Source organism: Anopheles merus, chromosome 2R (assembly GCF_017562075.2).
Source record: "Anopheles merus strain MAF chromosome 2R, AmerM5.1, whole genome shotgun sequence".
Taxonomy (NCBI): Eukaryota; Metazoa; Arthropoda; class Insecta; order Diptera; family Culicidae; genus Anopheles; species Anopheles merus.
This window is the reverse complement of record NC_054082.1, coordinates 18,129,894-18,155,628: the sequence shown is the minus strand read 5'-3', so window position 1 is coordinate 18,155,628 and position 25,735 is coordinate 18,129,894. Positions and strand designations below refer to the sequence as shown.

Here is a 25,735-nt window from a genome sequence, read left to right as displayed (position 1 = left end):
AGTTCGAGATGAGTCCCTTAGTCCTATTTATGTTTCACAAGTACGATAAAGTTTGATATATTTTCTCACAAAACTCTTCACTATTTACACCGCCAAGAGCTTCAAATCACTGCTTATGCACGTCTTGCGACGAGCTGTTTCTTATTGAACCCAGCTCCCATGAACCTTCGCTAGAACGAGGAATGGAAGCTGAGCACAGCGTGGAGCAATAATTTCCTCCAGTTAGATCTTTGCAGTGGTCGCACCAGCCAGCAGACACTGAAATCATAATTATTATTTCCACGGTAAGAGGCAGGTAGAACCGAAAAAAAGCAAAAGAAGCATTCGCAGCAATTTCAGCCAGTCCTCGGTACGCAATCGTGCTGATGCTACTGAGCTCTCTAACTCTTTCCTCGCTCGAGGTACGAAGCTTTCTGTTTTGCCCAAATGTTTTCGCTACGGGTTCGCTCTCTTCCCTTGCCCCAAGCCAACGCCAAACGAACAGCTAGCGTATTCTGGTGTATGTTTGTGGTGTTTTTTTTTCTAACGCATTTTGGAGGCCTAGCGAGACAAATCGTACGATTTGAAAAGGTTGCTGCCAGCAACGCCAGCGTTCCCAGAAACGACTGTAGAAGGGTACATGCGGAACATATCGACGCGGGTTTGCCCCCGGTGTCGACGGCAAGGTCGACGGGACGCGAGTTCAAGGCAACGCCGCCTGTGTACCATCTTATCATGCTCGCATGTGGAAGGGAAAGAGGAAACCGTTTCGCGCCTCGTTCGGACCGTGTTGGTTGTTCGCTTGGTGTCGTTTCCAAGTGTGAGTGTTGTTTGGTTCAGTTTTGAATTTGTTTTACGTGTTTTTTTCTTTCTTTGCTTACAACGTTGTCGGATGTTTCGTTCGTTCGCTTGCTGATTGCTTCCAGATGATAGTGGAACTTGATGCAGCGAGGCGTAGAATATGGGTTTTTTTTTGCTGTAGGCCGTACTTTGTTGGTTGTTTTGTTTGCTGTTTGCATTTTATGATGCTAGTCGCTTTGTTTTATTACAGACTTGCGGAACTTTTGACATTTTTGATAATGTTAATAGTAAACATAAGGTATGTAACGTTATTTACCAACATTTTGATGTTCATTTTCACAAAACTATGAAATTATCCAAGCATCCGCTAATTGTAAAATATGATTCTCATTTTTTGAAAAGATGGCTTTTGCAACACCGAAAACGGCGGCCGAAATGTGCTGCGACTGCGAGTATAAATATATTTTCAATAATGTGCCGTAAATAATCCCCACAGAAGAACCATTTTTTCGCACACTCATCTGCATCTGAGCGGGGTGCGCGGAATTTGGGATTAATGAAGACATCTCGATAAGTGTGTGCCGCTCGTTCCGTTCGACATGTCCGTGAATTGAATCGTTGAAAAAAAAACCTTCCGCCTGATAGAGTTGTTAAAGCCGCTTTGCTGCCGAAAATCATGCTCCGTTCATATGTTGGCTTTTTATGAATATTGTGCTTCGGCAGTCAGGGAAGCTACACGAACTGACGTTTTTAATAATAACGCTGGACAGCAGCAACAAAAATGGAAAGGAAACGAAACACGGTAGTCAGTGGAGAAGGGTGGCGACACCACGGCGAGAGTGTCAGAATGATCGGAAGACTATACAGACGAAGTACTTGCGCTTGCAATCGGGAGACGTTCAACAATATCTGATCATCTTCCGGTGCAGCGGCTAAGTTGCCTTGGTTTTCGAATGCACTCACGATGATGTGCGGTGAGAATGAATGGGGGAGGGAAATATCAGACAGAATTAACCCGCTGCTCGGCCCAGCTACGTTCCGGGTGATAAATTGCAATGACTTTGGACATTTTTGGGCAGCTCCGTACGGGGCCTTGTGTCGCCAGGGCGCGCGGTTTCACGGTACGCTGATCAATCCGTGGGAGGCTGCGGTTGTGCAGAACTGGACAATGTAAACCCCGGCAAACGGGGGTGGCTCAGCGAGTGGGCCGAAAAGAGGAAATGTGTGTGTTTTTTGTTATCTCTATGCCCAAAAGATACCTTCCTTGCTTGTATTGTTCCTGTGCGAGCATACACGAGTGCACGAGGACGAACCGTGCTGGAAGAAGCTGAACAGCGCAGGAAGACGTTAAGGCTTTGTGTGGGAATTATAATCAACGCACCGAGCGCGAACTATATAAAACTGCATACAATCGGTGTGCAAACGACCGGGCTCGAAGTACTACGGGAGCAACTGATCGGCCCCTCGACCACCCCCCGACATTGATCGTTCTTATTCTTGATTGCCACGAGCATGACTTTTTAATCCTCACCCGGTTGGGAAGTTGGTTTGCGTTCGGTGTCTTGTTTTTTTTTGTCCCCTACTAAAGTCCTCTGATCGGTCCCCTTTTGTCGCTTTCATTTAACAATCTTTGCAAAAGCTGGACAATTCTTGGCAGTGCTTCGGGGTGGAAAGATTTATGCACACCTTCCTGTTGGCTGCTATGCACTGCGTCCCCTCGCGTTTCTGTACGGTGTGTGAAGTATCGTGTTCATTAATTAATTTGCGATTCACAGGGCATGATTTTGGGGCTTTATTTTCGCTTTCGTTATGTCCGATCGTTTTATTGTCCCTTTCAGGAAGTCTTCGCTGTCTTGGGTTGATTGAAAAAAGATTGAAAAAGAGGCACAATTAAGGAAGTCTAGCGAGTCTTATGGTTCCCCTGGTAGGGTGTATCGAAAGAATAGTGAATTTTACGGTTCTCCTAGCGACGGAGCTGCTCATTCGCTCATTCGCAGACGTCTCTCAGCTGTCAAGGGAGGTGATGCTTTCAAACATTGAAGTGGAAGCATCACCGGTAGCCCGTAGAGGAGTGTTGTTTTAGCTTCGCAATAAATCTATAAAAAATGCTCGATCGAATCCCGGAACTCTGATCGCTGAGTGCTGATCGTAGCTGAGAGATGATGAGGTCATGCGAGAATAATCAATTGTCGATCGAAGGGGTGGTGTTGGCAGCTCTCCATGCTTTAACCGGCCATTACGATGCGATGGGTGTGTGAATAGTTTTGTAGATTATTGTGATGATCAGATGGTTCACATTTTCAACAAGAAAAATTGTGCTAAGATCGTCATAGAGCAGGTGTCATTTACTATCTGTACCTTTGCTTTTGGTTGCCTTTTTAATCCTTTTTTATTTAGTCTTTAAGTTCCTTCCTTTTCTTCAAGATAAGCTACAAACCAGAAATTAATGATGAATAGTGAACCACAATACGTTGCGAGCCTCGATTATCATGTAGGCATTCTTTTGCATGTGGTTTATTGTGCATCAACAGTTGTGGTACTTATATTCAATACAATTTCCAGCGTTATCTACAACTTTCTCGCACCATGCCACACACGGCTGGCGGCAGGCATTTGATAGGCGCGGTGATGAATGTTGCGATAAACTGTGCATATTTTTCGGTTTGCTCACTCCAACCACAGAAAAACAACCACTGCAGTCATCACATCGTGCGTCATTGTTCCGCCGTACAATCGCGAGCATTGGCTACCTACGTGCTTCTCGGCACGATCGCGAAGTTCACGCGTTTCCAATATGCGCTAGGGTTGTGCATTGCGCATTGTTGATGCTGCTGCTGCTGCTTCCTCGGTACAAAACGGTTCTGATTGCGCTTATCACATCGGGTGCTTTGTGTACGAATGTTCAAGGAATTGTTGAGATGAAATCATCGGCTGCACACTTGCTCCTGATGCTGCTACTGCCGCTAGTGCTGCTGACGATTGACCCACGCGGTCAATAGAACAACAACACTGGGTGCGAAAATATGTTCACCTTCCGGTCAGCTGATTGCACCCTCCGCCCCAGAGTGTTGTTTTTACTGGGAGTAAATGATTGTTTTCGTGGCTTCAAACGATAGTCCGAAAGGTACCGGGTCATAATCCATGAGCGTTTGGCCTTACGTTTGACCTTTGCGTGCATTTTTGCGTACTCATCAGCCCCATAAATCATCCCAAAGTCCAAAATCTGTGGCGGGAAACTGCGGAAAACTGTCTCGTTTGCCAGCATATCGGGTGATCTCGTTAAGAGTGTGTGTGTGCGTGTGTGCGCAGCTCTGTGTCAGCTAGTGATGGGTAATCCGGAGCGGAGTCATGGATCAACTCCGACTCCGGTGCGCAAAATATGACTTCGACTCCGGATGGTAACCGGATTTGACTCCGGATCAGTCCAGATCAGTCCGGATCAATCCGGATCAATCCGTATCAATCCGGATCAATCCGGATCAATCCGGATCAGTCCGGATCAATTCGGATCAATCCGGATCAATCTGGATCAGTCCGGCTCAATTCGGGTCAATTTGGATCAGTCCGGATCTGTCTGGATCAGTTCGGATTAGTCTGGATCAGTTCGGATTACTCCGTATCAGTTCGGATCAGTCCGGATCAGTCCGGATCAATCTGGATGAGTCCGGAGGAGTTCGGATGAGTCCGGATAAGTCCGGAGTGGTCAAGATGAGTTCGGATCAGTCCTGGTGAATTCGGCTGAGTCGGAACGTGTCCGGTAGAGTCCGGGCGAGTAGTTTAGATTGACGTTGCAATTGCTAATTCCCAAAATGACTGTCCATTATCGTTTAGACAATTCTCGATGAGTTCTTTGACTTTCAAGCAAGGCATCGAATATGTACGAAAAGGTTTAACAATTTACACGAACTGATCCGGACCGACCCGGACTTATCCGGACTGATCCGGACTGATCCGGACTGATCTGGACTGATCTGGACTGATCCGGACTCGGAGACGATGAGTCCGCAGATTTTCCAGTGCGCACCAACCCCCCGCTAAACAGTCCGGAGCAACTCCGACTCTGACTCCGAGGGGTACCGGAGTCGGATCGATCCGACTCCGGAAAATAATTGTATTTACCCATCACTAGTGTCAGCATCAATCAAGCGGTCGTTGCCTTTGCCATTAATCAGCGCGCTATCGCGGTTCGTCGTGTCGCGGGCTCGTCGATCACCTGATTCAACCTGGGCCGTCGACCTTGAGGGTAATTTTCGGCGTCATCATGTGCCCTGCTCGTACCGCGTAGCGCTCCAAGTATGTGGCCAGCGTCGTGCCGGTCAACATGCGCGCTACATACGCGCACGCACGCATTCGCATCGTCTTTTGTTTCAGGTCATTCGGTTTTCGCGCGCGCACGTCAGGGACCACTGCCTGGCAGCATATGCTGCTTGGTCGGGCAAGTTGACGCTGTGCGATTTTTCTCTTTCTTTGTTCTTCTCCTCTTCTTTTCACTTCCGTTGTCTGCTCTGGTTTTTTATTCGCTTTTCCTCAATCGTTCGTTACGATTTTGCTGATTTGTGCGTGGTTTTTGAGTTGTGTTTTTTTTTGGTCTGTGTTATTGTTGTTGTGCGTTTTCCTACTTCCCCTTTCGCTTTGTGCCCCTTCACAATCATTTATGTTTTTATTTCATTTGTTCGACTTTAGCGAGCCCGGTGTCCGGGTTTCGCTTTTTGTGCAGATTGTTTTTTTTTTACCTTTTTGGTTTCACATCGCTCGCGAATCAAGATTCCAATGGCAAATGGGTTTATCACTGAAGTGCAGCAATGAACCGGGTGGATCGGGAGTGGAAGACGAAAAAATGCCACACAAAAAAAAGTCGAGCACACTTTGTGTGCGCTTGTTTTGCGCAATATAAACGTTGCTGGGCACCGGCATTGGCTGGCTGGTAATAATTCATTTTCTACACATTTGGCTGGGGTTTTTTTTTCTTCTGACTCGTGCTTTGAACCCATGGAAGCGAAAATTGCCTCCGAAGCATAAAGGTTTTTACTTTCTTTTTAATGTGATGTGCAATTGGGTAGAGTTTTACTTTCTGTTTTACTTTTCTTGCCATCTTGTTTTAGGGTTATTGTGCCATTTAGACTTGATCATTTGCGTGCTGATGGAGACAGTATTCAACTAATAGACTAATTCTTTAGCATAATCGTTCCTGATGGAGATATCGGTCTGCTGAGCTAATCAAAAACATTGTCCGGCCACCATCGGGCAGCACCCTAATCCCAGAAGCGTGATCGTTAATCTTTATCCTTACATTCCAGCAGCCTATCAAAACCAAAACAATTCATCATCTTTGGTTTTGTTGAAGTTTTGAAATGCTTCGATGATGTTCGGTACAAACTCTGCACAAAAAAAACCGATTCCGGACCAGATGAAACTCACCCGATAGCGAGAGCGGGAGCCTAAAATTGGAATATTTGCATAATTAGGCCATCGGGTTCGGTGCCAATGCTTGTCCGTAGTTCGGTGCTGCCACAAGAATATAGGGCGATAAATAAAAGGGTATGCTCTCCCCGAGCGCTGTCCATCAACCGAGCATCATGATTGATCAATCAATCAACGGAGCATTGAAAGGATTCGGGCATTGACAGCAGCTCAAATTGGTTGGTCTCTTCCGAAACTTTGGTTTTGCTTACTTCAATAAATGGACTAGAATAAAAAAAAAAGAAGTACAGACAAACACAACATAGTAGCAGGCATGTGCAGCAATCGATCGATATAATGGATTTATCATCCACAACCCCGGTCAATACCGAATCAATTGCTACCGTCTGCTCAGATTGCAGATTGGAACGCTTTCATGGAAGATATTTTTGGCATCGCGAAATGTCCAATATTGTGTGGTAGACAACTGTTTGTTTTCTTTTTTGCATTGCCTTATAGATTGGAGTAAAATATGGAACTAGAAAACTTGAAAGCTTAAAAGACTTCCGACACATGTGTGATTGGAACGGCTCATGTCGTTCGTTCTGTTTCACTGCGAAAGAAGGTTGATTCGCGATGCGAGAATGTTTTGACAACTGTTTGCCATAGCATATTGACAGCAACGTGTCCTCGGTTGGGTGTGATAGTCGTCGAGGCTACTGCGATTGATTTAATCTATTGATCATTGCACAATCATCTAATTAAATTCCTGTTATTGTCCAGTTTCATAGTACGATAGAGCTACTCTTGTATGGAAAATAGAGTTATACACACCATACACTACGCTCTCTCAAACGTTCTTCGCACCAACGCATTTCGTCAAGTGTGGCTCCCCAAATCGCACGTTATGTGCTGCAGAGCCTCACCTGATAAACCGAGCTAGCCAAACGATCACTCACCGCCAATCATTGCATAACGCTGTACCGGCGCGATGTTTGTGCCAATTCCCGATGTTCGCTCGGACTGTCGGCCGGTCAATGGTTGCGTAAGTCGCTACGCTAGTCAAAGTCAGCCCAGATAAGATGGTGCGTTGGTGTGTGTGTGTGTGAGTGCGGTTGGACAGTTGGTTAAATATTTGCCCTTCGATCCGAATCCACCGCTTATCAGCTGCCGGTCGGTGGAGACAGTATGGCTCGCTAGGGCAGCCTGCTCGACAAGCCTGAAGCTTCATGAGATTCGGTAGACGGAATGAAGCGCTGCTATCAACACCTTGCCCGCGTTGCCAATTAGCCAGGGGCCCACTCCTGCCCGGGACTGCGGGACAGGAAGTGCAAATCCAAACACCGCCGCAGCTCATCCGAAATGGTGGTGGCCTGGGGTTGCTTTTTTTTACGATTTATGCGCACAAAGCTTATCGGCTTTCTCGATGCCTCGCCAGAGTTTTGAAACTCATTGTTCGCCGGCTTTCGCAACCGCTTAGAGGCGGTGTGTCACACCGGAACGATTAATTCACTGGCTTGGAGGTGATAAGGTTGCCCGCTTTACTGATTATACTCAATTTTAATGGTGGACAGTTTCGTGTTTTTTTTTCGATCGTATGAAGGTAATCGTTAATGTTTTAACGATTATTTTGAGGAGTTCCTCATGCGATTTGCTATGCTTGGATCATTTATGAAGCGTTTGGAGTGCCATATGTTGGGTTTGAGCAGCGTTGGATGCTTCATTTGGTTGTGTTTCTTCCAGGATACATGTAACGGATCATGTACTTCTATAACGGTGACAACCCACATGAACGCGAGCGCTTGTCAAATGTTTTATTCCTCATTTCCCGTGTGACTGTAACTTCCGCAACGAGCTCCAGTTATGCACGGTGACTTATAGCTTTCCAGCAGAAATTAACTGTCACAAACCGTACAATAGACAAAATGCAGAAAAATCTCATTAACAATTGCTGCTGCAGGATTGGCTGGCTTTCAAATGCTCTCTCCGTTCCAGCCATCTTCAGGATGGTGCAGCATTAGAAGCCTTCCTCACCTTTCCACCCGACTGCACGCTCCTGTGAGTAGCGTTTGTTAGCAATTTGTTTAGCCTGGGCTTTACTGTTTCCTGTGCATCCGTCCCCGTACTCCCTGTCCCATTTCCTCTCCGGAGAGTAGCCCCCATTTCGCATCGCTGGTTGTTGTTTTATTCCGATGTCACTGCGAGTTTTCCCTTTAATTCCCGCTACTGCTCACCCGCTCTCGAGTGCACACGAGCCGCCGGCAGCTGCCGTCGCAACAGACATCTAAGGGACGTGCAAGACGTGGAGCTTTGTGTTGAGTTTTGCCTGCGAAGGCAATTATTCATGCAACGGTTTCCCCCCCCCCCGGCTGCCTCGAGCCGTCCTCGAGCAAACAACAAACGAACGGGCTTTTGTCGCCCAGTGGGAAGTGCATTCATATACGTACACACACACACGGGCGCGCGTGCGTGTGTGTGTGCATGGGCGGTGGGATATGCTTTTGCAGTGATTGATGCGTGTGGTTGTGTGTATGTGTGTGTGTTTTTAGACAGAGTGCAACTGCAGCAGCTTCCTTCGCAGGCGTTACGGTTGCACCGGGGATGCAGTTGGTGCCTCCGTCTCTGGTGCCTGGAGGCCCTGTGTTAGAGCATGAAGCTGACATGAAGCGTGGTTTTGGAGGAGTAGCATTACCTTTCGGGGGAAAGAGTTGGCCCGCAGTGGATTTAGTGTTTGTTGTTTCGCTTGCTGTTTTGCTGTTATTGCGAAAAAATGTGGACCAAACGGTGGCTTCCGTCTGGTGGGTGGCGCGGGTGGGACCAGTGCTAAAAATAAAACGAAAAATGGCTGCAAGGTACGCAGACGGTGTTTCGTTGTAGGGGCATTTAAAACGTACATAGGAAGTTGCAGAAACATAATTGAGCAATTGTTTTGTGTCAAAAAAAAAAGACCCTTCCATTCAAGCTAAAGCAGAACTGTTTTCAAACCACAAATGGTGCTATAAATTTACCGACACAGTTTGCTTCAACCTTTTATCGAGCCGTGTGCAAACGCTACGGGTTCCCCATGGGCAAGAATTAAATCCCCCTTCGCCTGAATCGCACATCGCACAGGCAAGAATTCAACCGTACGGTACTTCGGCCCGGCACTGATTGACGTGAATTATGGGAAAGTCAACCCACAACCCGAACCAATCATGATGATGACGATGATGATGGCGATGCATTCAAAAAGTGGACGCTACACAGGCTTCATCCATCGACTGAACCTCATCCGATCGGCCAAGTTTCGATAACATTGCCCTTTACCAACCATAACAACATCACCTCCATCCACCACCACCTTGGTGGTTTGAGGATGGCTGCAGGCACTGCAGCTTAGATTTAAGCGCTTGACGCGTCCGCTTTGGAAAGGATGGAGCGCAAGTTGGCGAAGGTACGGCAACGGTAAGAAACCCCTCCACTCGGCAATCGACGTCCACCGATGTCCAATTTTGAAGACCACATCGAAATCGGCCGCGAGTGCGAGTGGCGATTTAGGCTTCACATCTTGGGCCGGCTTGTGAGGTGCAGAAGTGCGGTAGGCGTAAAACGGCTGTCAGATTATGCGGCGCCCTGATGTTGCTGCCCATCGTCCCGGCGTCTTCGCAGTTCATCGGCGTGGAGGTGCAAATGGTTCGATGCACTCCTTTTCTTCCCCGACGCCGTCGATGACGCGCGCGCGTTGCGTTGCGGCTTCCGTTGGGCCCGAACCAGGGCACTGTTTCTCAGGCACTGCTGCATTTACCGTTGGGTAGTGGCGAAGAGAAAATGGGGCCGGCAGCAAACCGGCGGCGTGTACGATTGTGCTAATGGGAATACGGGCGCTGGAAAGAACATAATTCTGTGCAGTTCCGGATGCACTTACACACCACACCAACCGTATCAAAAACTCGATGGCTCGATGCCCGTGGGATGATCCGATTGTGTGCTCACACGCGGAATGCAGAATCCAGCGATTCAGTGTGTGTGTATGTGTGTGTGTGTGTTGGTTCTTGGGCAAAGCGGCGCAGTGCTGTGCAGTGAGCGTTTTATCGTGCTCGATGCTAATTCGGTACAAATGTGGATGCTTTTGTCGTGGGAAAACGGGGGCAAGAAGCGTAACAAAAATGCGCATGCATAACGCCAATGCATTTTGCGCACTCGTATCACTCGTCGCAGGGGGGCTTGTGGTTAGTTTGCAAGAAAGAACAATGAGTGCGAAGATTTATTTGGTGCAAAGAGTGCAAAGAATTATGCGATGAGCGGTTCTTATTGGCTTTTGGATTCTTCTCGTATGATTTAAAGAAAAACATACTTTTTCACATTTTTGGTGTTAATAATTTACTCTTTTCGCGATGTGTTTCAATGGTGTGAGCACACCACAAGAAGCACGCTCGCCAATGCGCCTCAAGTAGCGGCGCGTGTCAACGTTGCAGACAGTCTGGAATACCAGTTCAAAGGTTATCAAAGGTTGAACGTAGCCTTGACAAGCTGTAACGTTACTTTATTTGTTTTTGCACTTCTTACGTTCCCGTGTCGTAGATCACACTTTTGTATGAATATAAAAAAAAACAACATAATATTTTTTTGTGTTCTATAATTGTTTTAATAACAAAGTTAGAAGTACGTTAGCTTTAAGACTTATTTTGTAAGCAATACGGCCGGGCTTTCCCTACTGAACATTAAATAAAAATCATTGTGTTTAATTCACCTGAATTATTAATAAAAATCCTTGAATTGTAGTTTTTTACGTCTTTAATAGAGTGTAGACACTAAGTTGAACAAACGCTGATCGCTATCGATCACACACGATCACAGATTTGTGCAATACATTAAGTGGCTAGCTTGTGTGAAAAAGTGACCCGAAATGTGTGTATCCCAACCGCTCGTGTTCACTTTCCCTTTCCCTGGCCAACATTAGTGTCCGCGTGTTTGCCCAAACCAGACATGTTTGTGATTTGCGCCGAACGATAAATAGTTGAATAGCGCAATAGCTGTGAGCGCCCCGGAGTAATGTGCAAAAAAAAAAACAGCAAACAAACAAAAAAAAGTGGGAAGGACAACAACACAACATCACAACATAATAGTTTGCTCAAAAAACGTGTCACTCTACCAAAAAAAGAAGAGGAAGAAGACCGACCGACCGAAACCAAAAACAAAAAGGCAACAAATAAAACACAAAACTAACTCGCGTTAACAAAGTTAAGTAATGTGTCATATTTGTTCGGCATGTTTTTTTTTTGTGTTCGTGTGTGCGGAGGCTGTGAAGGGGGGGGGGGGGAATGCAGGGTGCTGCGAGTAAATGTTGTTGGCTCACTTTTCTCCTTTCCGTGCCATGTGGTGCGTGGGGGTACTTGTGATGTGTGTGTGTGTGTCCCAAAAGCTCCAAAAAATTTGCATAAACGTCCACACGCGGGCCTTCGCGGTTGCGTAAGCCGGCGACGCCGTTGCAAGCGTGACCCACTGCTCTACACACGCACACACACACTCTCTCCTTCTATTTTTTGCCCTAAAATGCATTCTTCCTGCCTTCCTCTTGTTCCTCCGCATTGGAAGGTTTGCCAATTTTTGGCCGTACCTGTCATCGCTAGGAGGTCGGTGTTAGTAGGCTTTGGCTTTCGCTAGCATCAGTATCGCGTCCGTGCGATCTTGCGAGATCCAGGTAAGCATCGGTACACGCGTCCAGCACAGCATAACGCCGCGTTCGGAAGGCGTACGATCCAATCCTGTTCGCCCCTGGAGCCTTGTCGAGGACATGTTTTGAGAGGGGGTTCGGCGTCTACGAGCGTCCCCGTCATACGACGACTCTCCGCAGGCTGCGTTGGATCGTATCGATGAATGCGATTTGAGTGCAGGATTACACACTCATTTCAATATTACGTCAGTGATCGGAGCGGAGCCAGCGGTGTCACACGGTCACAGAGTGAGTGAGTTTGGGAGTTAATTTAGGTTTACATGTTTTACTTTTCTGCCTTGTTGTTTGCACCTCATCTATACACAAGCCTCTCCTGTAACAAGCCGCTTTCGGCTGGGGGGGGGGAGCGTTTGGAACTGTATCGGTGTGAGTGTGTTGTGCACAAGCGTTTGCTTTGGTTTCGCACCCCCAAAAAAACACCACTCTCCGTGTGCCCCGTGTATCGTTCCGTTCGTTCGACTGGTTTATGGAGCCGTGTTTTGTGTCGTTTGTTGTCTTTCGTACCTTTTTTTTTGTTTCGACGGGGCGCCCTCGGATTTGCTATATTTGGTGACACTTGTCAACAGACGCCTGGAACCTTTTGTGTGTGTGTGTGTCCTTTTGGTGTGTGTGTGTTGGTTTTTTTGTTTTCAGTTGTCACCGTCACGTTGGAATTTATTTTCCCTGCTGGAACGGACTTATGTTGGTTTGCACATCCTGTTTGCTGCGGCCAGTATCGGAAGAGCCTTAAGGCCAAGGGTGGGCGGGAGGGGCACACGTTGAGGTGAATGCGATTGTACGGTTTCTTGTGACAAGGCTTACACGTATGACTGGACATTGTTACTTAAGAAGGTTTTGCGCGTCGTTGTCGTCGTCGTCGTTTGGAGACATGGTTTGAAGGGGGTCGTGCGGATTTCTTAACCTCCCGCCCGGCCAGGGAGTGTCGTGTTGTTGTGCTGGTGTTGTATGTAATTAACGGCATTGATTTGTGACCGTGACGCCCAACGACAGCGTCCGCACGAGGGCTTAGCACATGATCAAATTCGAACTGGTGTGCCTTTTTTTGCGGTGGCTTCCGTTCTTTCTTTCCGTCGCGATAGTCGGGTATGAAATGGTTAAGCGCCGAAGTGTTCTTGTGTAACGAACAGTGCTTAGCCTCGTCGCTATAAATTACTTCATTGGAGGTATCAATTTTACCCCGCCAAAATGGGTAACGAATACGAATTGTTGCCAGCTCACAGCGAAAAAACAAAAACCAAAATACCCAAAATGACCGAAATTCTCGAGAATTCGGCTCAATAAATCAGCCCCGCCAGAGGAGGAACGCTCGACTGCCAAGGATAATTCGCGTCCTTAGCTGCTGCTGGACCTTTTGCCTAAATCCTTTCTAGCTCGGAATCCAATTTGGATCCCTTTTGTCTTTGGGATGCTTTTTTGGCTGTTTTTTGTTGAAAAAGTTTGCTTTTCCTGGGTTAAGCTTGGATGCCTTCGCCTAAAGGGTTTAATCGGATGATCGAATCAGCAAGATAGCCTTCAACCAGTAAGCTTTGTAAGCCTTGGAAAGGCGAGTTCACGGGGTAGCTATTTGGGGAAGGTTCTGCAATTCTAAGCAGAACACTCGTTGTGCAAAAGCTGTATCGTTTGGCAAAGCAGGGGAAAAAGCAAAGCATGGGAAATTAATGCTCCATGGTATCGTTGTGGCATTATTAAGATGTTACGATAAATTTATGAGATGCAAAGCTATCTAATTAATGTATTCTTATCGTTTGAAGCTTTAATGGAGCTTGCACACGCAATAAACTTCCGCTTCAAAGTAAATAATGCACAACATTTCCATTCAGGTGTTATGGTCGTTTTGTAGCCAAGTTTTGTACCAAAATTTAGACATTTTAATTCTAGTTTTTTGCAACAAAATGCAAAATGATCCAGGTTTGTTATGTTATTTATAAAATTAGCATTGATTATACGAAAAATTGAAGACTGGTAGGTTTTTAGCATCACGGGCAAAGCAAAGGAGACGAAGGCAAAAAAGAGGATTTCCAACTCGAATGATGATACATGATTGGGTTAAATTTAATTGTCTGACCATCTGGCGAACCGATAAACATCAATATCCTTTGCATAAGTTTACGATATGTTCGCGTGTGAAGTGGTTTTGCACCTGTAGTTCAATTATGGTGTTTATGGCCAAAACTATTGTTCATTTACTGCTCAACTTTACTCCGAAGAACTTCTCATTTCAAGAACTTTCGTAATACATAAAAACTCAACACCAAGCGGAACGATTTAACAAAACTTATAAACAATAACACCACGATCATTCAAATGTGTAGACAGAGCTGAAGTGAAAAGCAAGTGTCTTTGATGAAGCTCGTCAGTCGGTGTAAGAGATAAGACCCGACTGTCGTCATAAAAATGTGCTTCACAGTTTTCGCTTGCCGCCTGCTATCTCTTCCACTTTATAGATAGAAAACCTTCCTTAGCCAGTTCGTGAAGTGTGCGATGTTTGTTTCCTTTTTTTCCCTGTGACAGTTCATAGAATTGAAAATTTCACAACAATCCGCTCCAACGTGGCCAAGACTCTTTTCGGGGAGGGGAAGGTTCCTGTTAGATTACAGCCACTTGTTCGTGTAACGATCGCGCAACCCGGTGAAGTGTGCTGAAGTGTCGGTTATTGCAGTGGATTTCACCTTGAGCCGGAGCACCTCAGCAAAAGCGGGTGTACCATCAACCGATTAAACCTTCTCCTATGTCTGAATGCTGGGTGGCAATAACGAGGCGGTAGATTACGGGAGGTGAAAAAAAAGACAGTTGCTTTACTTTATTGCACACACTCGCCTACTGGACGGGCGCGATAGGCCCAAATGCGGTAAACTACTTACGGCCAAAACGGTGCGATAACGAAACTAAACCCCGATCACTCAGCGGGTTTTTCGTTCTGGGTGTGTGTGTGTGTGATATGGACGGGAACGAGCAATGAAGAGGACCAGTACGGGAAAGAAGACGAACGACAAACAGATAACACGGCGTACGCTGTGGCTTGAAGCGTTTGGTTAGGTTTTCTGAAATTTCGGAAAAAGTCGGACTCCTAACCTAAGCAATGTTTATCCTAGAAAAAGGGACGTTATTTAACTAATGCTCGATTTTGGAATGGACGGAATCATTGCCGGGATGCTTACATGAATTTCCCAGATCACGTTCTCGTAGGAGTCTCGTTCGCTAGGTAAGCAACCTTATTAGCTTTGTTGGTTTGGTTGGCGTGGTCAAATATTGACCGGTGTTTGATGATCGTGGCTTGGAGCGAGTCCGCGTCCAAGTAGTTCCTGGGAAAGTGGTGAGAAGTTGTGATGTGCCTGTCTTGATCGGACGTGAGCTGTAAGCCGGCTTCTAGACCAGTTCATGCAGTTTACTGACCCCATCTCAACGCGTCTATTTGATCTACACTAACTGCTCGGAGATGTTTGAGCAAACCGATATCGATGTCCACTCGGTGTCTGGCATGCGTTTGCTTCTCGATCAATCAATGCCGTACACTTAGGCCAGCTCTTTGGACACAGGTTACATTAGGTTCTATCTTGGTTTTGCTTCGTTTCACTGTATTTGACAGTGGATGGTAGCCGGACGAGACAAACAGCTCCAACGGTTTGCACTGATATTGATCGATCTGTTTGCTTGGTTGCATAAGCACGTTTCGGACCTAGCTCAACAAAATTGTCTCGCTTTCTTACCACCCTTGAACGTACGCATGGCATGGTTATGAGTGAAAAAGGAAGAGAAAACTAACATTTGTTTTACATTTCTTTTCCAATTACAGAATGGCGACAGTGGGCCTGCTGATGCTGATGTTCACAGTCGTCGCTGCTACGATAGAGGACATAAAGGATGATCGTAGATTTATTTCCTACAACGGTAAGTACCGCATATGCAACTGCACTGGAGATAATTACGACCCAATTTCAGACAGGTTTTTCGTTCTATCAAGGCTCAAATGTATTGTCATGCTTGTTCTTACGTTCCTTCATGCTCCGTATTAGCATGCAGAATAGTGAAGTGTGAGTGCAGATTAGTGCCGTCAGCTGTAAAGAATTTTCAATAGGCTGGCACAAGCTAGTGTGAAATGAAAAAGAGAAGCTAGTGCAAGCTAGTGTGAAATGAAAAGTATGCAGTATTTGTACTGTCTTCCGTGCCAAGTGTATAGATGGGTACTGGCTCGTTGGAAATTCTTTACACACTGTTCCGTTTCTATGCACCGTCTCGCACCGAGGCACGACGGAATATGGGTTGGAATAATTCTTTAGATTCTTACCCGAGTTTGTCGAGCATATGTGTCTGCTTTGTCTGCACTTTCGCTTGATGAAAGTGCTATTCATTAGCATGTGCTAGATGGGTGCATGTGACGACATCGCGACTTGCTTCACTCATGTGAAGGTTTTTTGAGCATCACGTCCCTGAACGGGGTCATACCCTGGAGGCTGTGTAGCGTTAAAAAATTGACTATGCGTCACATGTTGTTAAAATCCTACAGAGCACTCCGTTGGTGAGAAGGCTAGTTTTTGAACAATGTTTGGAGTGGATTCGAGCTTTTTTTTTGTAAAAATTTGGCTTACTTTTGATTAGCGGATATAAAGAGTTTTGATAGTTACGTTATAAAATGTATTTCACCTCAAACAAATAAGGAGATCAATTAAAATGATTTTTAATAATAGGTATTTCAGTGAAAATAAAAACTACATATATTTAACTATTAACATGTTCCAATTGTTACCTATTATCGCGAAAAACATCATTCCAAACGTTACACCACTCCTATCCATTTTTGCGAAACTGTTTGCACACCGCGAGCAGTGTTTGCTTTAGCGTTTGAACACCGGCAGACGAAAGGTGGCCGGAGTGTGGTGGACCAGGAATCAAAAGCCTACCAGTACGGCAATTCCTGGATTGAATAGGTGCAAAGAGGTGTGATAACACCGCTCGAGTATGATAAGATTTGCTGCAGTCATCTCTATGCGGTGGGTTTACGCCATCACCTGCCACTGGCGATGGCTGCGAAAGTAAAGTAAAGTTCTCATGCAAATTGTCACGTACGCCATCGATTTTTTGCGACAGCGAAGCAAGGTAGCATAGGCAGTACAGGCTGGGCAAGGGGTGCATGTGTGTGTTGGAGTGTTTGTTTTGTACGACATGAATTTGCGTTTTGGCAAACGCGGATAGAGGTGTTTGAACAGTATAAGCCAATAATATTTGCAGCTTGTGCTACAACTAAACATTCCCTTATCGCGTTTGCACTACAGGCACGATAAGTTCGCTGTGTAGTGTTGTTGTATGTTATCTTCAGACAATGCTCTACCTATGGTTTGATAAGAACATAAAATGTTTATGAAAATATTCCTGTGTGTGTGTGTGTGTGTGTTCAGCAGCATTGTGATAAGATCAAACAGACCGGCTCCAAAATTGCGCCGCTCCTCAATTGGCATCCTTTCTACGTGTCTCACTCGCTTGTCCAGTTTTTTGTGTCAGTGACATCTTTATTTTGGCCATTTTTGCTGATGAGTCTTTCAAGGATGCAGCGGCACTGTTAAGGCTCGTACAGGTTTTTGTTTGTCTTTATGCTGCCTCACTTTCGATTCGCCTCATCAAATTTCGCGTCTCATCAGCAAGTCGAAATAAGCGTGTCGGCAGTTTTTAATATTCCTCGAATCAATTAATGCACACACACACACACACACACAGAGAGCGGTTTCGTAGCGTCGAAGGGGTGTTGGGCAGGCTACCCGAAATTGGTGAAAAAGTCCACCCCTTGGTAAACCATAAAATTTAAAATGGATCGTAAAACCGTAAAGCGTCATAACCGTTTACATTGGCTGCTAACCGAAGGCCAATTATGGCCGTTTTAAGATAAATGCGTTGTATAATATTTCCATAACAATCCCCCTCCCCGCTCGGAGAGGGAGCGAGAGTCGTGTGCGCGGATGAGATGTTTGGGGACAACACCGAGCCCACAACACAGCCTCTTTGCTACACTTTTAATCGGCCGCTCAGTTAAGACACTTTGCCAATTGATTAGGCCCATGGCCCCGCCTGGCGTCCCATTGCCATTTGGCCAGATTGGCAAGTGTTGCAACCTGTCTTCCCTTGCGCGTTTCTGTTTCTCCGTTATCGTGCGCATTCGGTGTGATTCGGTCCGTGGAAGCGTGGTGCCCCGACCGAACGGCTTGTGCTGTCTTCGCCGTGGTGATGATTATGGGAACACGCCGCGTTGTACCAGCGGAACGGGATACGAGGATACGGCAAAATACGGAAACCTGCCACCAGTCTGGTTGAGCGAAGGAAACAGCACACTTGTTGCACAAACACTCGCTCGGTTCGAATGAATGGTACGTGTAACGATGCAACGATGGTTCCGATCGTATCGATCGGAAACGATCGAGCCATGCTCAACTTTCGAGTCGCAGCCAGCTTGTAAGGAATTTCCCGCCAAATCACACCCCACTGGGGAACGGCAGTCAATTCGCAATCGCTTCGCTGTGATTGATTGAGCGCAAACATTATGGGGCAACAAGCTAGGGTTGACGGTGGAAGGAAACATCCGAAATGAGAGCAAGATGGTTAGCACGCGGAATGTCTTTGCATACCATTCAAGGTAAAGTTTGCCGTTTGCCTTTCTTTTGGGTGGACTTGGGCAACCGGTCCTCTGCCCAGCGTCACAAACCGGCAGCATTGGGTGTGATCGGTTTGATTTTTCCATTGCCATTTCGGAACTTTGGAATATAGCCAAAGTCCCCTGCGACGGACAGGGGAAATGTTGGTTGACGTAAACGGTATTGACTTGACTGGTTTGGTTCGAAATGCAAGTAAACCGTACACGGTTTCGGCAGGTCGGTGTTATTCGAAGCAGTGGAACAGGTTTGGCACAGGAAAGCAGCAAGCATGACATTGAACTGTGGTGCAAAATTTGAAATCGATTTGGTAAGAAATTTAAGCTTGTTTCTTCCCTTACCACAGCGAATGTTTTCCATCCTTCGTGGTAGTGATCGTTATCTGGGGTGCAGTTTTTTTTTCTGCGCCGGTACAGGAAAGCGCCACCATCACCACCTATCCGTCAATGTCATCTACGGGTGAGTGCAGCACCGAAGCGGCGACCCTTGTGTCCGGTGTAATTTACGCCTAAAGATATACTCTAAGCTTCCCAATGGGCCCGTTGTGCATCGTACGATGTCGTCTTTGAATCGAGCAGGCTGACCGAACATCAGGAACAGATTATTACGATTATGATAACGATAATGGGGTGGTGGTTGAGCAGGGTCCGTTCAGGTTCCGCCCGTTGGATACTTCCGGGGATCGTTTGCTCTTTTCGTTTCTTTCTCAGTTCCCCCGCATTATGCTGACCCGCAGTTCGTCGTTCGTCACTCGGTGCAGTCTTTTGATTAATGACGCTTTGAATTACGATAAATTTTCATTGCAAATTTGACAGAATGCTGCAGCGGTGTGGCGAGACCGCCAGTTTCTGTGCCTCATGTGTGTGCGCGTGTGTATGTTGATGTCTGATGTCGGTACCCATACAAAGCGAGTACCCGTAGCTGCTGTTTTGATTTATGGCGAAAGATTACGGTTTCGCGTATGCGTCTGGCATAGATCGGGCGTGGGGATGGGGCCTTTCTTCCGTCAGTATGTCCATCAAGCTTTTGCCTCGGTCGCCATTCTCGAAGGAGTGGAGAGGCAAGGAGTTGAAGCTAGTTGATCTATCGTCCGATTGCGGAGCCTGATCGGTGAACAAATCGATGTACCCGTCTCCCGGGCCACACACTGGACACACAACATACTTGCAACCTTCACCGCACTAGCACTAGGCCTGGCTGCTCAATCGACAACTGCGTTACCCCCCCCCCCCCCCCCCGCACAGGGTCGAGCAACTGGACCGCATAACTGCATACCGGTGCAGCTTCCTTCCCGGGGTTCGGTACGCTCCCCAATACCGGTCTCGCATGGTACCGGTCCGATCGCCATGTACAGTAGGCTCTGTTCGGTAGCCGGCCCCGAACTGGGGCGGGCGCGGGAGAAAGAAGCACCGAAGCAACCGATACATGCACACCCTTCTGGGGCTCGATCTTGATCATCCCGCCCGCCGGACGGTTGGCGTTTGCAGGTTTCGTTTTGCACGTCGTCGTGGCCGTATAACTGTCAATTTGTACGTCCGTCAGCTCTGCAGAAGCCACTGGAGCAACTGGAACGCAGCAGCACAGCAAACGGACAGAGCGTGGTATTGAATGGTGTGATTTTCGGAGCACAGATCTTGCAATCCAATCATTGGGTTGGGGCCAGCGATTGACTGGCCGTTTGACAATAAGGAGCACTGGAGGGGCACGGGTGTACCATTTGTTGCACCTTCACGCTCCCAAGTTGTAAAACGAGACTTTTCCACTGTCCCGATGCCGTGTGTTGAAGATGGTAGAAAACAGATGAAGAGGCAGATAGCACGGCAGAAGTCTACAGAAGTGAATTTTTAAACCAAACAAATGATTTCAACCGGAACCACTCGGCCCGGTCACAGTGGGATGGTAGTGTAAATGGTGGGAAATAATGTAACAGCAAGTATAATTTCAGCCCACCGCGCACACATACATACCCATTCCAGCATTGTGCAATTTGAATGTAACGGGAATGTGCATGTGAGTGCAGCCCATAATTTAGCCATACCCAGAGGATACGCTGGGCGATGAATGTAAAAAGGTAAAAAGAGCCACCAAGCGACGAACCCTTTTGCTCGTCCAACGGAGAGAGGTAGCTTCACTCCACCGCGCCAAAAGGTTGATTGCTACCGTGGTTGGCATTGGGGAGGGAGTGCTGGGGATTGGATGTAAAAATTAAATTATCAAAATTAAGGTCATAAATGTGTAATCAATTATTAAGGCGATGAAACGGCACGATGCAACCCGTCACCGTGCACAGCTCTTAGAAGGGTTTTGCGGCTCGGTTGCGTGGCAGTGAGCATCCAGCCGGGGTTTGCGGTTTTATTTCCTTCTCGTCAGCCAGCCTTGCCGTGCGGATGACCCATTTTCTCACGCGCGAAAGCTCGTCTCAAATTGCAATTTTGGTGTCTCGGTTGTAGTAGTTGACAGGGAGGAGCAGCGCAAACTTGTGCACCACAAGAACACACGGCCCGGTTGTTGCCTGCAGCGTTGTTTGCCTTTAAACTGGGAACAGGTTGGGAAAAGAACGTTCACTGCTGAGGCTCGATAGTGCTGCACTGCTTTGCCTGCCAACTCCTGTCCGCCCAATCAACCGTTGTTTGGGTTGACTTTCTTCCCTGTTTGGAGATTGTGCTTTCGTTCTCTTGCTCTGTAGTGCTCTCAGTCATAAAAAAAGTGACGAATTACAAAGAAATTACACATTCTTTCACTGCCAGGCTGTATGCTATGGGAAAGGACTGACGCAGCCCTGAATCAGCCTTGAGAGCAGTTCCATGAAAAACCCCCCGAGTTCAGTTGATTAACCGACCGGGCGAAAGGGATGGTCCAGTTGTAATAACAGATGTTTTCATGATAATTGAACACGATTTAATTACTGGTCCATTCGAATCAATCTTATTTAGCGAAGTCGCGTTGAGATGGAAAAACGAGAAGCAGGAAGGATAACTGCGACCGGTTGATCGAAACAGTGATCATGAATGTGCACAACAAAACCTCGCGTTAATGAATGTATGAGGATTCCTTTTTTTGAATATCATTTGTTTTCTTTTTACTTCGCTGTTTGTTTTTTTTGTTTTTGGCATTTCGAATAATAAGCCCCAGCGATCCTTGCGTGAGTAATATTTCATCCCTGGGGGCCGCGCGCACCTTTGACAGTTTTAAATTATTATGTCAGAGGGCCGTATTGTTTTATGCTGATTGGTTCATCATGAGTTCGATTACCACTTATGGTTTGGTGCGGCTTAACGCTGTTGTTTTTGGTGTTTTTTTAACCTCCAGACAAAACAATTCCAATCTATAAGGCTTACGTTGCTGCTGCTGCTGCTGGATGATGCACCACTCCACAGGATGCGTCCCGGTCGCGCAGGCAAAGTAAACCACAGCATCGGTCCCTTGCGGGTGCATAAAATGCATGCACGGATGGCTTTATTAAATCGTAAGCTTAACCCTCCAGCTCTACGTCCCCATCGCAGGGCAGTGCGAATTCGAATTCCCCGTTCACTTTTTGGTGTTTTTTAAGACCTTGGTGGTGTAACGCAGGACACTTTGGTTCGTTTTCGTTTATGCTGCGAGCGAGTGCATACTATCCATAAAGGAAGATTCAGCCGGGTTTTGGTTTGGGCGGGGAAGAAGGGCAGAGATTTCGGTTCGTTGCTGCACGCCGGCTGGAATTGATGTGTGTTTACTGATTCGTTTGGTCGTTTGGCTTGTTTTTTTTTGCTGTTGGTGCTGTGGTTTTTGGTCACACTTTAAGCCAACACTTTAATTAACTTATTTCATTTTCCAGACCGTCGCTTTCCTCTCTCTTGCTCTTTCTCTCTCTCTGTGCATAATTCGCTATGGTTGCTTGGATGACGTTAACGCGTTCGTACCAACGTACCATCGATTCGTCGTTGCTTATGCTTCGACAGCTTTGCTTGGGGATATCCTACATGCCGATTTTTTTGCGGTTCGTTGTGTGCCTTCTGATCTGATGCGATTTCCCCCTTCTTGTTTGTGTGTGTGTGTGTTTTTTTTGTGCAAGAAGAGCTGCAGTTAATGTTTCTTCTTGATCCCGTTTCTTTTTTGTTGTTGTTGCTTGCCTCCCGCTTTACTCGCTTGCGCGCCCAGCCTCACTCGCGCGTTCGTTGTGCGACAGGCTCCGGGGCACTGCAACGGAGCGTTCCTTTTACGGTCATCTTGGTCACGGACGGTGACAACCACACACACACACACACACTCTGCGTCTGTCTGTCTGGGTCGGGCTGTCGGTTTCGGCTCGGCAGTCTTTCGCTTTGTGGCCTGCCCGGCTAGAGCAACTTACCGTCGGTTCCGTCGTGCACCGGTGCTGTCCCGATGCTGTCCTGCGTTGGATGCGAAGATGTGGAGGACGCACCGCTTCTAAGTATCAGCTTACAGAGGTCGAAGGGTGGCCCTGGTTCCCTGGGAAGAGGCGGTGATGGTGGAATCGGGAACACGTCGAACCTGTCCAGGAGGTTTTTTTTTGCTGCTTCGTTCCCTCGACGAAGCAGTCAGTTACCAGGCACTGGGACTGAAAGTAGCAACCTTCTACATCCTGCTAGGAAACCTTCTACGAGCAGGGAAACCCAGGGAAAATGCCAGTGAAAATTGATCATACTTCTTCGGCGTGGATCGCGATGTGCTGCGGCCAAAGCCACCTTGCACCTTTCCTTGTAAGGTCAACAACGGTGCCGGACACTTGTCACCATCGCTTACGCAGGGCCCCGGATGAGCATTGGGAGCTCTTCGAGCGTTGAGACCTAATCGCGCGATAACAACTGCTCCAGCTTCTCCTCCTGCCTCGCGGGTGGTGTTAATTGGATGCTTTTATCCACATCGTGTGTCACAATCGATAGCTTCTTCGCTGTCCTTTGCTGATGGGGAGGGGTCTCCCCTTGGTTGTTTTCACCGATAGATGCACTTGACGTAAGCAATTTCCCAATCGGCCAGCAGGGGGTAAGCGCACGTTCAAAACGTAAAGGTAGCCCACAGTCTGGTTTTGCAGAAAGACATTTGAAAGTGACCTCCAACAGCTGCAAAGACCGGTAGTTGTCAGTCGTTGTGGTAGCGCTGTCGTTGAGCGGTACGGCATGAAGTAGATCACCTTCTCACTATCGCTCCCGGTTTGTGGGAGTGATGGTGGGTAGATTTGATTAAAAGCAGACCGTGTTATCGGTGTAATGCGTGATTTATAGATCGTGTTTCGATAGTGAACCGTTTACCGGGCTCTTATCCGATGATGCGATATTGCAAGGACGCGTAAAAATGGTCACAATGTTTGTGTTTTGCTAAAAGAAGGAACAAAAAGGCGAAAGCATTATTCAATAGTACGAGAACGATATTTATGGTCATGGGTTTTTTAGAGAACTATACACTGGGCTCATTCATTTATGCTTCAATTCTGTTGCAAGATTCAATTAAACCTCCCGTCACAAACATCCACCGATGTGGGCACAGGCTTGCAGGCTGTTTGCTGCATTTAGCCGGCACCTTTAGTAGCTTGCATACGTGCCCATTTGTGCTCGGTTCGCGAAACAGTACACCACATTCTCTTTCCATTCGTCATCGGACGGCTTTCGGATGTCGCGTGCCCTTACTGTGCTGTGGGTATCACTGTGCAAGATTTTGCCGCGGCCGTGTGCTGTAAGTGCAATCGAGCGGTCGGGGGTATTGCGGGCTGCAGCGTGTGCAATATGGTACTGTTAAAACGAGTGTATGAATTACAGGCGTAATTAAAATATCCTGCATAAAGCGAATCATAAATTACACCCGTACCTGTGCGAAGCAAAGCAGGGAAGCGTGTAAATGGACGGCATTACATTGGTGGGCTTTCTACGCGGCAAGCGATTCTTGGGACGAGATTAGAAAGGAACAGATGGGTTGGTTGTTGCCTCTTTTTTTTGTATGCATAAGATGTAGTTGAACAAGCTGTTGAAGAAGTTTTAAATCTAAGAGTTATCTAGGGCTCAATGGGATGCATTAAAAAAATAGGATTAATTTTACTACCTTTTCTGATTTTATAGCTTTCTCTGCGTTTCGCGTAACGGCCAAGTACGTCTTATCGGACTGATCAGTTTAATGTCTTTGAATTTGTTGCTTTTCCGCATAACTTTGGCTATAGTTTTATGTTAGACTGCGCTAAATTAGTAGAAAGATGTATTGAAGAATTCAAACTCATATTATAAACTAATCAAAGTGCCAACTTAACGAAGAATTTGAGTTTCGTTAAACTCGACCAAGTTTCAGGCCTAATCATTCACACGGGTTTATGCAGGTTTACTAAGTTAATGCTAATACGGATGGTCAAAGTCCTACATAGATCGTTGTAGAGGCGGTTTTTAATTTTCAACTTTATGGTTAAACTGAGTTTTAATCATCTGATTCTTACCCTAAAATCGTTGCTTATTTGTATAATTTAAAACGACACCAAATTTTTAAATATTATTGAGTATGTCAACTGTCTTAACGTTTGTTGGAAAGCGAAGCAAGATTGAAATGCATTTGTTCAAATAATAAATAAATATAAACTTATGCTTGATCTCCCTGTAAACCACCGAGTGCTGCCCGAGTTTTCGTCCCAGTTATGCCTACTCTTGCCTCCGTCCAACACGAGTTGTGAGTGAGCATTTCGAAAGCATAGTTCACGGAACGGTTAGAACCCGTAGGCACAGCCAAGCACGATCGTGTCGTCCTGCCCAGTGCTGCCGTTTCGGTACCGTCCCGTACCCTTCCTTACCATTCTGTATTTCCCCCAGCTTCCACCAACCGAAGCCATTGTCATGCAGCAATTCAGCACACTTCTGGCACACTACTTCAGCCCCGGTCACATTATGCTCACTGGCTAAACCGTGCGCTATTTGTGCAGCAAATGTGTAAAGAACTGTGGTGTTTTGTTTTTTTGTCGTTTTTTCGCAGTTCGCAAACAGCCCAAAGGAAGTGTAGGTACCATAATTTATACACGGTCACAACCGGGGCGACCCCTTCGATTCCATTGTTCTCTAGCGCTCCTGGAGTGTCGTCGCCGTCGTGGTTGTCGCCGTTGTACAGTGCTGGGACCTTCAGATTGTGTGTGAACGACTCCGTGCCAGGCTGGACGGATTGGCGAGAAGCACAATTTAAATAAATTGATAAAATCTTATGCAACTCCAGCTCACTCGAGCTGTGTGACACTGTCCGG

The 25,735-nt window shown here is 46.7% G+C and overlaps 1 protein-coding gene across 4 annotated transcripts in view; it reads left to right on the top strand.

Annotated features, from left to right (window-relative positions):
• The window catches only part of LOC121588417 (semaphorin-5A), a 114,207-nt gene that overhangs the window by 18,889 nt on the left and 69,583 nt on the right, over positions 1-25,735 (top strand). For 3 of the 4 annotated variants that reach the window (XM_041906316.1, XM_041906317.1, XM_041906315.1), the window contains exon 3: positions 15,687-15,781. In XM_041906316.1, coding sequence (XP_041762250.1) covers positions 15,687-15,781 — 95 coding nt within the window. Of the gene's footprint in view, positions 1-11,821; positions 11,861-15,686; positions 15,782-25,735 lie in introns of those variants that run through there. The other variant, XM_041906318.1, reaches the window with a different exon arrangement.